This window comes from Podarcis erhardii, assembly GCF_964252035.2.
Source record: "Podarcis erhardii genome assembly, chromosome: 3".
NCBI classification, from domain to species: Eukaryota; Metazoa; Chordata; class Lepidosauria; order Squamata; family Lacertidae; genus Podarcis; species Podarcis erhardii.
Window position 1 is genome coordinate 40,557,419 of NC_138507.1, and position 15,980 is coordinate 40,573,398.

Genomic DNA, 15,980 nt, shown 5'->3' on the forward strand with positions numbered 1-15,980 from the left:
ATGACTATAAATTTTACAAGACAGGCTGGATGACATATGAGCATTTGTAAAAGATCACACAGCTACAATATACTAATAAATTAGCAGCTTCCGATGTCAAATGCATATATTTGCTTCATTTGACAATTGCCTATGCCTTTTCCTGATTAGCACTGACGGAGTGACCGAGTGGTTCAGTGGATTAATGCATTTGTCTTTCAAAGCCTAAGACCCAGATACTAATTTGATCACAAGCAAAATGGCTGCGTTGTTAGGAAACGGTTCAAAACAAATCACACATGTAAGCCTAGAGATATATCAGCTCTCTTTACGTCGGTAGACTATGAGTAAATTGTATGGCAAATATACCAGCTACAATAAGTATCTTCCAACATTAATTTTCACAATGTGTCGAAGGATGAATGGAAACTAACTCTTACAGTCAGTGTAATAATAACACATTGGTAAATGTTCTATATATTTTGTATTCACTATATTAAAAATTTAATAAAATGCTTTAGGAACCCATAATCGTATTTTCAAAGCATTGTAAGTTTGGCCTATGAGAAAACTGTATTTCACTTTCCAGTGCTCAATATAGTAAAAGTAAAAAATTAAGAAAAATTAGTGGGCACAATCAAGCCAAAATCCCACTCATCTCAGTGGGCGAGGTTTAAGTATGCATATAACTATCCAAGTTAAAATCAACAGGATATGGAAGTACTGGATCGTAAGTGTGAATTGCATCCTGAGTCTTTTTCATCTCTACTGCCATACTTAATTTGAAAAGCATTTTATGGGTTGTTGTTTTGTTTTTTAAAAAGCTGTAATAGATCTTGGTAAATGCCCCTCATATATTACATCAGCATTTTTAAAAGTTAAATATTCATACAAAAAGCAAATTAATTCCTTAGCTATAAACCACTACATGTTAATTCATCTGGGAAGCCTTACTAAGTATTAATAGCGATGGCTGCTATTTTCAGAGCAAAGGCACTTACAGGGCCAATCTAGCACATGCCTCCGTCCAATCAGCATGGCTCCTTATGATGTCTGCAATTGCATTACTAAGAGGGAAACATTCACTGTGAAGAAATCTTTATAGCCCTTCCAGGATGCACTTTTCTCTGTAACGGCTTTTCAAAAAATCTTTGAGTATCCATTAGAACAATTTTAAATAACTTATCAGTCCAAAGTACGTTCTGACTGATATTACTGAAACATCTGATCTTCTTGTTATGCTAGTGAATAAAGAGTGTTTTGCGGATATTCTTCTGTCACTCTCCATTGGTTCTGTTATCTCACTGAGAGTCTATCACTAATTTAAAAAATGACAAAGAAATCCAGAGGATTCATGTTTGTTTGTTTGTTTGTTTGTTTGTTCATATATATTTAAAGACTCACACAAGCATTTGTATTTGACAGCAACAAAACATTTCACAAGGCTCCAGCTAGCATCCTGTAAGTAACTGGGCATACAATGTTTATAAGAATATGTTCTTAAACTTCCAAATAAATGGGCATGGTGCTATATTGAAGAACATGGGTGAAGCTTCACTACAAATTTTCAACTCCTCTTAAATCAAATAACTTATGGTAGAAAGCATGCCTGTCATAAAAAATTGTAGAATTGCCTGTCAATCAAATGCAACGCAGATGCTCATCACTGCACCTAATTTAACAATATTCTGTTGGGACATTCCCCTAACAGAATCAATTTTATTACTACAATTCCTGCATACATATTTACTGAAAATGACCTTTGAACTTATTCAGTTTCTTTCCCTTTAGATACCAGTGTGCTGGTATCTAAAGGATGGGGAGTTTAATCTGAAGGGTCACCATAAGGACTGGGGACCATGCTAAATGGTGTGGGCTGTGGTGGTGGGCTGAGGGAAAGGGAAGTTTGTGAAAAAATTGGACAAAAGGGCCTTCTCTAAGAAAGAGGACACATGAAGCTGCTGAGGAGAGCAGGAAAGTCATCTTCTGCTAGGAATGCTCAGGAATTTTGTTTGGTCTGCATTTCAAAGTGATTATTTGATCTGCACCTCCTGGATTAATGTGCAGATAGGAACAGTGGCGTAGCGTGGGTTATCAGCACCCGGGGCAAGGCAAGTAATTTGCGCCCCCTAACCCATGGATTTGCGCCCCCTAACCCGTGGATTTGCGCCCCCTAACCCGTGGATTTCCCTAACCCCCAGATGTTGCGCCCGGTGCGGCCGGCCCCCTCTGCACCCCCCACGCTACGCCACTGGATAGGAATACAGTTATCTGTCATGGACTGGCTGGATGCAGAGGAGCGATAGGAGGAACCCCCAAGGGGAGAAGGCTCAGAGCCCAGGGAGTGGTGGTAGGACAACAATGAGTGGTCAGAGGGAGAAGAGGGAGCAGACTGGGAGGAGGAGGTGTCGGAAGCTGAAGAGAGAGCAAGGTTTAGTGAGCAGGAAGAGGTTGTGGCACAGAGCAGTCCAGAATCAGAGGCAGAAGTGGAGGCTGGAGAAGTGGAAGGGGGCCCAAGAGGCAGAGATTAGGCAGGCTGCTGAAGAATCCAGGGGGTCTCTGCCTCCTGCTGTGGCCAGTTTCCCTCCCCCTGGTTTCCCAGAGCCCAGAAAGGTATGAAGAGAGCAAAGCAGAGACTAACAAGGAGTCAGAGTCTCAGATTGCTTGGGAAGGACCCAGGGGAACAGGAGCCTTAGATTGCTGTGGGAAGGTGGAAACCTTCTGTCCTCACAACTGCCTCATTGGGGTAAGATCTTCTGGAAAGAGTTGCTGTGCTCACTAGGCCTGAGCTATTTTGTTTCTTTGAATAAAAAATTAACTTCACTGACAGCTTGTGAGTTATTGCTGACTTGCTTCTGACACCCACCCTGACATTATCCTTCAGATTTTGCACTTCTTAATTCAAAGAAATCCCAAAATGTGTATTTTAATATTCAATATGTTTAGTAATGTATACACCAGGGCTTCCCAAACGTTGGTTTCTTTTTGGACTACAATTCCCATCATCCCTCACCACTGGTTCTAGCTAGGGGTGATGGGAGTTGTAGTCCAACAACAGCTGTAGACCCAAGTTTGGGAAGCCCTGGTGTACAGTAAGAGAAAATACATTTAGAATGGCATAGTTTGTTAGAAAATGTGTTCTAATATATGTATTTAAACTACCAATTTCTGTGCCAAGCTTTAAAAATAAAGTTGCAGATTAATGTGGAAGTGGGACAAAACAGACCTATAAATGAACACATTCAAAACTGGCATGGATAGGAAATGGTGATCAATCCATTTCTAGCTTCCATCCACCCCCTTCTGCAGGTGCACTCAACATTATCTTCATCTGGCATATGCATAGCTGTCAAGTGTCCCTTATTTGAAGGGACAGTCCCTTATCCCAGCGCTGTGTCCCGCTGCTGTCCCTTATTGATGGATGTCCCTTAAATGTCCCTTAAATGATGTCCCTTAAATTTCAAAGGAAGCAGCTCCTCTCCCTCCCTCCCTGCCAGCCAGGGAGGAGGGAGGCTCCAACTGTGTTGCTTGGCTGTGTTGCTCACCCAATAAGAAGTCTAAGAATGACTGGGGGTGGAGCTTGCATGTGTGTGGCTAGTTAATGCAAGCTGAGGAGGTTTTTGAATGCTGGACGCCATTTTGTTGCACGTGCTGCTGCAAACTTTGCAGTGCAAAGCCAGGCCGGGGAGCCATCTTAAGTTGAGGCTGCATAGGCCTTGTGGTGCATGTGATTCAGATTCTATTCAGTTGAACCTCTGGTTACAAAGTTGGTTGGACAGTGTTCTCGAAGCTACCAGCATGAGTTTGACCAGACTGCAGGAGGACAGGAAGACTGGAATGCATGGAACAGGTGAGGCTGCAGGTCCCTTATTTTGGCTGCTGGTCCCTTATTTTCAAGGCTGCTGGTCCCTTATTTTCAAATCTGTAAGTTGACAGCTATGGGCATATGCATGTATATGTCTCTGCATATGTATATGTATATGTATATGTCTCTACACACACTTTTGGTTTGGCATTAGGGGTGAGCCCAGCCTTCCTTCCATCTCACACTATGCTACTCCCCATTCCTTCTCTGGCACAACAGCAAGGAGACTGGAAGCTTCTGCTTCTGTTGTAGTGTGTCATTCAAACCATAAACTGTGGTTAATCCTAGCTATGACTAGTGAAAACAAGCCAGCTCTAAGTGAAGCACAATGAACATTCAAAAAAACACTCACTGGCAAAATCAACAGCTTCCTAGCTTTAATGTACTAAGTTCACAATTGTATTGGAACAACAACCACAACAACCAAAATGTGGTTCCAACTAAATCCTGAGCAAACACAGTCAAAATGAAACCCGCTGACACACACTACCTCAAATGTGGTCATAAAGTTGAATACAGATATCTGCCCTTTAATTATAGTGACATTCCCGGAATAACTCCGCCTTAATGAACTTGAGGCCAACTGGAGGAAAATTCCAGCCACATGGCTTCTGATGCCACCACAAACCTGGATATGGTAACTACTGAATGCAGAATTCCTACAAATGCAGTTTCAGCAAGACCCTACTTAAGTTTGACACACCAGGAGAATGAAAACTGCTGCTGCAATTTAAGGCACTCTCTCCAAACATTTGCTCGCAGAATGTGAAAAACAATAGAAAAATTAATACTATTGCTATGGATACATCCCCCTCCATACTTCTGCCACTGTAGAATTAGGGGGCGGGGGCACTAAAACTCAAAATGCATCATTTCAGAAATACGTGGTAGTAATGGCAATAATGGAAATGCAAAGGATAATATAGAGAAAGCATATTAGTTCTAGCTGAAAATATAATGAATATTTATTGCAAAAGCAATTAAATATAAATTGTCAAGGACTGGCAGGACTGTGACAAGTGTGTGACAGAGGCGGGGGACCTGGAGGTGGGCCCAGGAGAGGGGCTAGTGATTTATGGGGCTTGGGGCCAGCTGTGAAACAGGAGACAGGGTGGGGGGAAGGATCCGTGCAGTCAAAGGTGGAGGTGGGGCTGCAGGACGGGTCACAAGCAGAGGAAGAGGTGAGGCGAATTATCACCATCCCTTGCCCCGCTATCTCCCAAAACCAGAAGGGGCTTGAAGAGGGAATAAAAGCAATGACTTCTATGCAGGAGAAATTATTGGGTGGTATTCAACACTAGTCCTCCTCTAAGCAAACCTGTTGAAGTGAATGGAGATGATTAACTTAGGTTCACTGATGTCAATAGGTCTACTCTGAGTAGGACTTAGTTGACTATTGCCCTTTATTATATTAAGGAATCTAGATTTAGTTTACGTAAAACAATTTAAGCTTCAAATACATTTTGTGGCATTTAAGAGATACTTAGTGTCATTAAGAGATGCCTGTGTCATTAACTTGGACTCCTGCAGCAATAGCACCTCTGAACTGCAAGCATTCTGACCTCCTTATGTAGGCTAGGAGGGAAGACCTTCTGTTTTTTATTTTCCTTTAGTTCCTTCAGTAATCATATACATGCTGTCAACTTGACCACACAACTGTTGCAATGGTCAGAGTAGGATTTTTGCAGGCACAGTAACTTGAAGGGGAGTTCTCCCTGCATTTCATTTTCAATTTGTATACCACCACCTTTCTACATCACTGTATTTAAGGCAGTTTAGAGACCGCAGAAAAGGCAAAATGTGCAACAGCAAATATCATGTTGTCATCCTATCAATCCAAAAGTCAACAACAACAATAGCAATATAGCAAAACACAAGAATCCAATTCACATGTGGCATTACAAGATAATGAAAATAATAATAAAACAAACAATAGAACTGAAGAATCACCATCAATTAAAACAAGTTATATCATTATAATCAACTAAGACAAACATCTGGGGAAATGAAATGCAGTGTGGCTGCCCCTGTTCTGTGAAACAACATCCCTGTTGAACTGGTTAATTCAACAATACATGCTGTAGATTAAATCCTAGAAATTTTGCCAAGCTATGCTTCTCAAAACACATGAAAAACACAACACAGCATATGTCTGTCACTGAGATGAAAGGCAGTAGTGAATTGTCAAACACACAAAAATCACATGCTATATCACAAACATGTATGTTACAGTCCTAAGGTTTAAACTACATCAATCAACCAACCAAATCTTCAGATATCTTAAGGGCTGTCACATGGAAAAGGTGGCATGCTTGTTTTCTCCTGCTCTTGAGGGTAGGACTCGAGGCAATGGCTTCAAGTTACAAGAAAGGAGATTCCAACCAACATTCAGAAAAATTTCTGACAATAAGAGCTCTTCAGCAGTGGAACAGACTCCCACGAGAGGTGGTGGACTCTCCTTCCTTGGAGGTTTTTAAGCAGAGATTGGATGGCCATCTGTCATGGATGCTTTAGCTGAGATTCCTGCATTGCAGAGGGTTGGCCTAGAAGACCCTTGGGTCCCTTCCAACTCTAAGATTCTATGAAACCACTCAGTTACCTTTCCTTGTTTACAGCAGAAATCAGCTGCATGCTGATGCATACAAGCATCACCTTTACCAAAGATGACTAGTGCTGCTACCTCTGATTTGTTTGTTCACTCTATTTGTATTGCATTTCTCTTCCAAAAAGCTCGGATAACCCAAAAGAGAAATTGTATTGTATTTCACAATAACCCATGTGACAAAAGCAAGGCTAAGAGATTGTGACTTGTCTAATGACCACTCAGCGAGCCTCTTGACTGGTGCTTGCTGACTGCCATTTGTTGCTTAGTAGGACAATAGGAAGCTGCCTTATACTTGGTCCATCTAGCTCTATCCTTGGTTTGTCTAGCTCAGAACTGCTGAAACTGATGGACAGCGGCTCTCCAGGACTTCATAGACTAGAGGGATCTCTTCCTTGGGATGTTCCATATGCAAAGCTGATGCTTAAGCACTGAGCTACATTCCTTCCCCTGTGTTCCACTATACACACACACACAATGGGGTGTTGATTTGGAATTTCCATTCTTTAGTGTTACTCTTGCAAAGAGGATCCACATATGGAGGAGCCTAATTATTAAAACACTATCCTTGCTAGACTACAACAACCAAGTATGGATATAATCAACTTGAAATGAATGCGAGTTGTACAAAAGAGCAATTGCACAAAACCTACTGGTGTCCTAGGCATTGTTACATTAAAAGTTTCTGCCTTTCTGAAGCTTCCATGCATTTCAATAGAAATGTTACACAGAAGAAACTCCCAAGTAAACTACAATCGTAATATTCAGCAAAGGGTGGCATTAGAAACACCCACATGCCTCCTGCCAAGTGTGCTTAAAAATCTAATTGTGACCATTTGATTGCTAGGCAAAGGTAATTTCCACAGATTGAGCTATTTCTTTATCCACAGGTAATGCTGTAACCAAACAGCCCACAAAATATATAGAATATGGATGCTTTAGTTAGGATTCCTGCATTGCAGGGGATTGGACAACATGTCACTCGGGGTCCCTTCAAACTCTATGATTCTATGATAATACAAAATATATAAGCCTTCTGTATTAAAATGGGGTTGATGTTATAAGAATGAGGCTTTAACTCGTCATATACATAAGAACATATCCACCATGACTGCCAATTTGTTTCTGGGTCCCAATTCAAGGTGCTTATACTGGCATTTAAAACCCTAATTGACCTAGTCCTCAAATATCCTTCCCTACAGACTCTCTAGGATCAGATCAGCAGAGGGTGGGTCTCTTGGTAGTTTCACTGAACTCAGAAGTTCATGGTGGTGGTGGCGTCCCAGAAGAGGGCATTCTCAGTGGCAGTAACAAGTGGATACCCCTGAAATAGCATATTTGGGAGGTGAGGAGAAGGCAGAGCTGGCACAGCACAGAATCCACCGCAACCTGAGCCAGCCTGCTAACATCATGTGATTGCAACAGCTCTGTCTCCTCTCCACCCCTTTGTGTGGTGGCAATATAGTGTTTGTCCATTGGGGCAGGTGCACTGGGCTGTTCAGCAGCTGGACTCCCCTAGTGGTTCAGGCCAATGAAATCGGGCAAAGTTGGGCAGAGGGACACATTTGCCTCATCCAAATCAGGGGTCTGGGTCACTCTTCCCAATCTTACCTCAAACTGCTATGGGGAGAATGTTATTTGTTGCTTCTTGTTATCTGAATGGTAAAAATTTGCTTAGGATCAATGCAAGCTGTCTGTCCACTTGGTCTTAGATATAACTTTGGTAATCACAGGGTGGGGAGGGAGTTTATAGTTAAGTCTGAAGCACCTCAAAACGCCTCTGGCAAGTAAAAGAACATGATCCTATGCACACTTACTTAAAAGTAAACTCCAGTGATCAGTAAGGGACTTCTGCGTAAAAAGGCCCAATAAACTTGCAATCTAATGGATCATTTTGTGTGGTGTAACACCACCAGAATTTGTTTTTTAACGTTCTATTTGGCACCTTCACTAATAACTTCTATGAACAGGGGAAAGGGCGGTCACTATTTCTTCTGTCAGCACACTCCCTAGGCTAGGTCACGTGTGAAAATGTATTGCCACAGGGCAAGAAAACTGCAAAGCACAAAGCACAATGAACTGTATCTCAGGATTAGATTTCCTGGAAAAATATATAACTGAATAATACTTCTTTATTCACCTGCAGACCTGTAGTCCTTTGAAGTGTGCACTGAGTTTCTGTTGAGAAACATCTCTCCACCCCATTCCTATCCCAGCACTATAAGCTAGGAAGGATATTGAAATGCACAGAGATCAAACTGAAGGGATGTATGAATACTGCCTCTGCAGCAATTGCTCAAAATCATGGGTGGGGAACCTGTGGCCCTCAAAATGCTGTTGGGCTTTAGCTCCCATTATCCCTGATCACTGGCAATGCTGGCCAGGACTGATGAGAGTTGGAGTCCAATAATACCTGCAAGGCCACAGGTTTCTCCTCCTTGACTTTAGTAAAATGCTGAGGAGCAAAACAGTTCCATTTGTTCTGCTCATACAGCCATTAGCCTCCTGAGAGAACGTCCCTGCAAAACTAGAAGGAACATGGAGCAAAGTTACATTGGAGTCAAAATGCATAGCTATTCAATTACTCTACTGGCTGTAATATTAAATATTATGTGTTGGACCTATCTAGGTTAAGTCACGCTTAGAGTAAGCCCATCAAAATCAATGTGACTTGATATTTGTGATGAAACTTCAGCCTCAGTGATTTCAATGGCTCTATGCGAAGCACAAGTGAGTTGGGATCCAAACCTATATTTTATCCCCGCAAATTACCACAATAAATGAGACTATGAGACAATGTGTTGTGGAAATAAGAACTCTGATTTACCCATCATACCCAATGAATGCTCAGTCAAAAACAATATAGCGGTGGCAGAGAACAAAGAAGCAGGTACAGTTCTATACCACCTTGCTTGGGCATAAGACCCAATAAACTCAGCAGACTTATTCTGAGTGAACACATGCAGGTATTCAGTATAGCTGCCTTCCTAAACCTGGTGACCTCCAAATATTGTGGACTACAACTTCTATCATCCGTAATTGATGGCTATCAAGGCTGGGGCTAATAGGGGTTGTATCTAAAACATCTGGAGGGTACCAGGTTGGGGAAGCCTGATGTATAGGATTTTGCTGTTGAGTTCAGTTCATTGTTCTATCATAAAACAGGATCTCCCCACCCTACTGATGGTGCAATTCAGGTGTTAAACTTGAAAATGTAGGAAGAGGTACAAGAGGTACATAAAACCTAAGTTTGCATAGCAATTCTGGGGAACCTGCCAGTTGGACTGCTTTTTCAAGCATCCCAGTTTATCTTTCTATCTGGAATAGGTCAGCTTATCACTGAGACCAGAACAATCCCCTTGGTGAACTGAAACTATAAAAGGGATTTATTTGTAATCTGTAAACATGAGGTTTTCTCTTTACTTGGCAACCCTTCACACACAAGCCCAAATCTGCTTCTGAGCATCAAGGGACACTCAGCATCAAGACGTTCAGCATCTGATGTTGCGCAAAGCTATTCATACAGTACACATCTGGAAGTGCTCTCCTGTTTGATCACTGCGCTCAGATTTACACATTGATCTCTTGCCCATATGGACCACCCCACAGATTTCAATGAAGGCACCTGATCCATACACAGAAGGTATGCATGTGTGGATTTGGTCCTTCCAATGAAATGAATGGAAAATGTTCTGGGGAGAGTTCTGTGTGCCCATTAACTTGTAGTTTGAGTTTATGGTTTTGGAAGTTCACTTCTCCCAGTAATATTATTAACTTATAATCATGCTCAAGTGCTTTGAAGTGAGGAGTCTACAGGTTAAAAACAAAAACAAAAAACAAGAGGCAAAAAATATTCTTGGACAAGGGCTCTCCTTAGCTGGAATAATGGCTGAGAATTCTTAGATTTTCTTCCACCACTACTTTTCATATTGCTTAATAACTGGGTGCATATATATTTACTACAGAGCTATGTTCATTGAATATATTGGGTCATTTTACCACTTATACAGAACTGCTAGTCAGAAATCTGCCTTTTCAGGACTAATGCCTTTTTTAAAATAAAGTGACCACATGGAACTAAAGCCATAAAGATGCTGTATAACATTGATAATAATAACTTGGTATATATCAGTATTACTAATAATCTTTCAGAAGACTTCAGATTTATATTAACCTCCTAGTCAAGCAATAGCTGCTCAATTTCCAGTTTATAAATGCACACACACACACACACACACACACAATTTCACCCAACATTCTTCCTTATCTCTTACATCCTGCAGGTTCTCAACTTATAGAAAGCAAGAAATTAGAAACACAGCGAACAATTTTTGAACATTAAAGCAGCTAATTCACATTCCGCTTTACCATGATGCAATTTCTGAGCAGTCAACTTGTGACAGAAATTCATGCTATATTCTGTGATTGATGAAATCTCTTCCAGAAAGCAACTTCCAGAAAATTATCACATTGTATGAGTGATACAGTTGCATGAGCTGGCCTTGAGGGACCTAATTAGAGTTGCAAAAGAACAATAAAAAATATTTAGGAATCTGATTTTAGAAATATGAGAATGCTGAGAACAATGAAGGGAAACTGTGTAGGTGTCTGAGGGGAAAAAATTATTCATTCCTTGTGCAATGTTGCTGTGTAGTGATGTTTCCAACATGGTGAAATGTCTTATTCACTGAGCAATATTAACACATGGCAAAAGCCTTTACAATATGACTGTTGGGCAAGGCCACAGCATGGTATAATTTCAAGATGATGTGGATTGAGAAATGATGCTGCGGAGCAACAGATGATCTGATTCATCTGTTGAGTAGCATCACTGCTATTATCAAGGAGCTCTACAATCTGATAGACAAACCCACAATTTTGAAACAAAAAACACCAGTATTTGCATGCATCAGGGATTAGTATTCAGGAAATATTACAACAAGCATGAGAATGTGGCCAGGAAAATATGGAGTAAAGAGTAAAGGAGTGCCCATCCCATTGAAAGCATCATCCAACACCTCAAGCTTTCCTGACTCTCTCAGTAGCATAGACAGTGACTCAGAGGTTATGCAGAGTTATAGCATATAATCATATCACAGAATTGTAGAGTTGGAAGGGACTACAAGGGTTATCTAGTCCAACCCCCTGCAATGCAGGAATCCTTCGTCCATTGTGGGGCTTCAACGCGTGACCCTGAGATTAAGAGTCTCATGCTCTACCAACTGAGACAAAATTTGCTCCATCCTTGTTCTAAAATAAAGCTTCGGAAAAGGAAGGTAACAGTTAACACTGGGTGGTAGTTAAATGCATGCTGGAAGCCCACAGATCAATGTTGTCTTCAGCCATTAAGTATGGGGGGGGGGCATTAGCCACCCAGATGTTGGGACTCCAACTCCCATCAGTCCTAGCAGCATGGCCAATAGTCAGGGATGATGGGAACTGATGTCCAAAAACATTTGGAGGGGCACAAGCTACCCACCCCTGTAGTAAATAAATAGCTATACTGTTATAAATTTAAAAACGTTGGTGCTGTATAACCAAATGATCCAGCACATTGCACTGTAATAATGTTATTTGGTGAAAGAGAAATCAATCTGCCCTAGCAGTGCCGCTACAGAACTGCATTTATTTCAAACAGTGTTGGGGTGTGGCTTCTTCAAGAACCAATTAAATGAATGGAGAGATGCAGCCGCAGTGCTTGGAGGACTCGTCCTACAGTACTGTGACATCAGGATACTGTACAAATATTATTTTGATTCTAAAAAACTGCATGCGCCGATAAGGGCTGCAAGAGCACACTCTCAGAGCTTGCTTACAAGTAATTTTGATGGATTTGGAGGCCAGTATGTTTAGGAAAGCAGCTGAAATTGCATATAGTTCCTCACCTACAGCTACACCATGTCCCCACAATCTCATGGTTCTCCAAAGAGCCAAAAAATGAATAAACTAAAATGTCCTACTTTAACATTTTTAACTGGGGTGTGTGTGGTTTTTGTCACAGAGGCATCTCAGATTATGCCATACAATTGACACCTATGTATGGCAATCTCAAACAGTTGACTAAGCAACATAAGTTAGGCACTATTTTCTCAGCAATCTAAATGATACTGTAATTAGTATTTCCTCAAAGAGAGGAAGACAGCAGAGTGAGTCCATATCATAGCATTCTGGGCTGCTGCCAAATTCTTCCACACTAATAGTCTACCTTCTTCTATAAGAGCTGTTATTTTGGCTGTTGCTGATTTGTGCAATGTAAACTCTAGCAATTCTGAGGCAAAGTAGTTATTAATTAGGACAATAAAACTACTTTGCTATTAAAACCTTGTCTTTAAAAGTTTCTTAGAGATGACTAGAGCAGCAGTTTGCTTTTATGTTAAATGAGAATCATATAAAAGCACTGTAGAAATGAAAATGGATCATTGAAAACATACAACTACAGCATTTTACTCAATCTTTTACATTTTGGGGAAATGCAGATGTTGGTTAATATATCTGAAGTATGACTGAAAGTGAGATCAGGCAGAAAGGGATGGGAATAGGAATGAAGGCAGCTCATGCAGTAATGAGTTACTGGGATCTATAACCAAGGCCACTTGGATTCCATAGCAGTGAAATCCATCATAGGTTCATTGTAGAGCCATCTTGGCATTCAGTAAGTACCTGACAATCTTTACAGCTGTGCAGAAGTGATACTTAAGAGTAAAACGTGTACATAAAAGACAGTCCTGCCTTCTTTAAGATAAATGCAGTCATACACATTCATTAAGTGCATCTCTGCCCTTTAATGAGTATGTATTAAAAAATATTGTTTAGTGTGTTGTTCAGGTATGCCCTACATAAGCCTGAATTGTATGTACAAATACTGACCAACATCCTTGCCACTGCATATGTGAAGCAACTCGAAGACTGCAATCCTATGCCCATTTACCTGGGAGTAAATCTCACTGACCTAAGTGGGACTGACTTCTATTGCACAGTACCTTTCTGACTCTTTGGCCTTCTTCCAAATTCCAGCTGTAGCTATTTTATTACTGATCCTACTTGATGGATATTGATCTATCCAGCATCAATTCTGCAATAACATCTCATCTTGAAAATGGGGAGGGGAAGGGGAAGGGAAAGGGGGGGAGAACCTACACCTTATAAAATGAAATGTGAGACCAGGCCTTGAACTCCATTTCATTTAAATTAAATAAATCACACATAGCCATCTGACGAAACTCTGCTATAACATTCAGATTACAGTGCAAACCAGTCTATCTTACCAAAATGGGATCTGCCTTAAGCCTAATATCTAATGTGTCATGATGGCAAATGACCCCTGGGCTGTTTTCCCAGTGTGTCCTCCACATGTTCCCAAAGCGAACCCTGTAACAATGCGGGGGGGGGGGGGAGAGAGACACTTTGCAAACATCTCCATTTCTCATTGTGGGCCTGGGCCCAAGAGCAGCAACGTGATTGGCACGTTCCCAGTTTGCTTGGAAAGCTCCGCTATGCATTGATGGAACACAGTGACCAGCACTTAACATGGTTACCATCGCAGCCAAGTCTCCAGTACAAAGGAATTGGAATCAGTCACAATGGGGTGGGGAATCTGTTTACATTCAATATATACAGTATCTGTATATGTACGTTTATGTATGCATATTTGCAGTTTCCACCCAATATTCAGGCAGCTGCGTGGGAGCTGCTGCAAGAAAACCTTATGCAGCAAACTTAAACGGAGCCTGCTCCTCCTGCTGCACTTCTAGCTGGCGGTCCCCCTAAGGGGAATGACGGTGAAGTGAAAAGAAAAAGAAGAAAGACCACACCGAAAACATCCACTTTCAGAGCTATTGGCTGCTGGGGGTGGGGTGGGGGAGAGAGCGCTTCAACAGGCCCCATCTAAAGCCAGATCCAGATCCGCGTCGCAACCTTCCTGGCAGACCCGCTTTCCCAGAAGCCACGGAGCCATTTTGACCGCTGTGTGACAGTGACAGCAGGCGAGGAATTGGAGACGGGGCGCGGGTGGGGGCTGCTGCCTGGCCGTCCTTTTGCGGCCTGGACGAGGGAAGGGGATGCAGGGAGACGGGGATGGAGCTGAGGCGGCGGCGGCGGGATCAGCAAGGGAGGGCGGAGGAGAAGGCGGCGGCGGCGGCGGCGGCAGGTGCTTTGTGGCCAGCCAGGCGCGCTAAGAGGATGCAACTCGGCCTGGGATAAGGAGCCTGCAGGGAAGGCGGGTGCGGAGAAGGAGGCTGCGGGGAGCTTAACAAAGGCTTGGCAGCGCGTCGCTTGGCCGGCGGGCGCGCACACGGGCTCGGTTACCTCGGATGGTCCAGGTCCAGCGGTAGAACTCCAAGGTGTCGTTCACCACGTTGGCGATGAGGCCCGGCTCCCCGGCGGCGGAGTGGCCCATGGCTGGCTGGCTGGCTGGCCGGCTGGCAGGCAGGCAGGCAGGGCAAGCGAGCGAGCGAGCGAGCAGCGGCGGCGGCGGCGGCGGCGGCAGAGGAGCCGGCGGGACTGGTCAAGGCGCGCGCGCGTCTGTCGCTGTGCGCCGGGGCTGCTGCTGCTGCTGCTGCTGCCGCTACTGCTGCTGTTCTTGCTGAGAATGAAATTTAAATCTCTGTCTCTGGGTATCTATCTGCAGGCCCCGCCTCGCTTCAGACGACTCCCGTCCCCGGGGCCAGGGAGGGAGGGAAAAGGCAGAAGAACAAGCGCCGAGGCTGAGGCACCTTGGGATGGAGAGGGGCGCTTAGCTCGGCTTGCGTCACGTGGCCGTCGCCTTTCCCGGGGGCAGTGCACAAAGCGCCCGTCCAGGCGCACGCGCACAGACCCGGGGCGGGGGCGCGCGCGCTCGGAGCTGAACCACCTGCTTTATGGATCGCGGCGGGGGCGGGATTGCTTGGTCTCTTCGCTCGATCCCAGTGCGGGGCGTCCCTAAGGCCAGACGCATAAGGCCCCCATTGCAGCGGCTGGCCTGGGTGGGTTTCCCCGGTTGCCATGTCTTGACCAGCTGCCACGGAGGAGCGCTGGCACTGGGGGACCCTTCAGGCGGTGTGACCCCCCACACCCCAAAAGAGACCGTGTCGCCCCACTCCTTTGCCTGTTTATTTATATTCCTTTCCACCAAGCCACTCCGATTGGCATGCACCCTCCTCCCGCCCTTGGTACGCATGTGAGATAGGTTGCGCCGAGAGACCTCAATGCGGATTTGTTGCCTTTTTCACAAAAGCAACTCGAAGCGACTAAATGTAGAAACAAACGTTTAAAACTACTGGTAGAAGAAGGAAATAAGGGCCTTTTGTGGGGTCTTTTGACTTCACAGTGATCTTGATTCTGCACTTGTGGCAGCTCCAGCTGAAGTGGCTGGTGCCACTGTTGAGAATGTGTAGTGGGATCAGGTTCTGCTTGCGCAATCTGCTGCTGTGGGCACGGTGCTGGCAGCATTTAGCCACATGCCCTCTAGACATTTAGCCACATGCCCTCTATTCCTCCATAACATAATTATCAGGTGAGGGCCACCTTTCCTGGCTTATTAAATCTAGCAGAAGTGGG

At 43.5% G+C, this 15,980-nt stretch overlaps 2 protein-coding genes across 2 annotated transcripts in view; one reads left to right on the forward strand and one right to left on the reverse strand.

Moving 5' to 3' along the window:
• The window catches only part of ELOVL4 (ELOVL fatty acid elongase 4), a 46,958-nt gene extending 32,061 nt beyond the window's left edge, over window positions 1-14,897 (reverse strand). The window contains exon 1 of the mRNA XM_081857536.1: window positions 14,751-14,897. Within this exon, the coding sequence (XP_081713662.1) occupies window positions 14,751-14,841 (91 nt within the window). The 5' untranslated portion in view covers window positions 14,842-14,897. The remainder of the gene's footprint in view (window positions 1-14,750) is intronic.
• The window catches only part of TTK (TTK protein kinase), a 208,864-nt gene that overhangs the window by 145,087 nt on the left and 47,797 nt on the right, over window positions 1-15,980 (forward strand). The window lies entirely within an intron of this gene.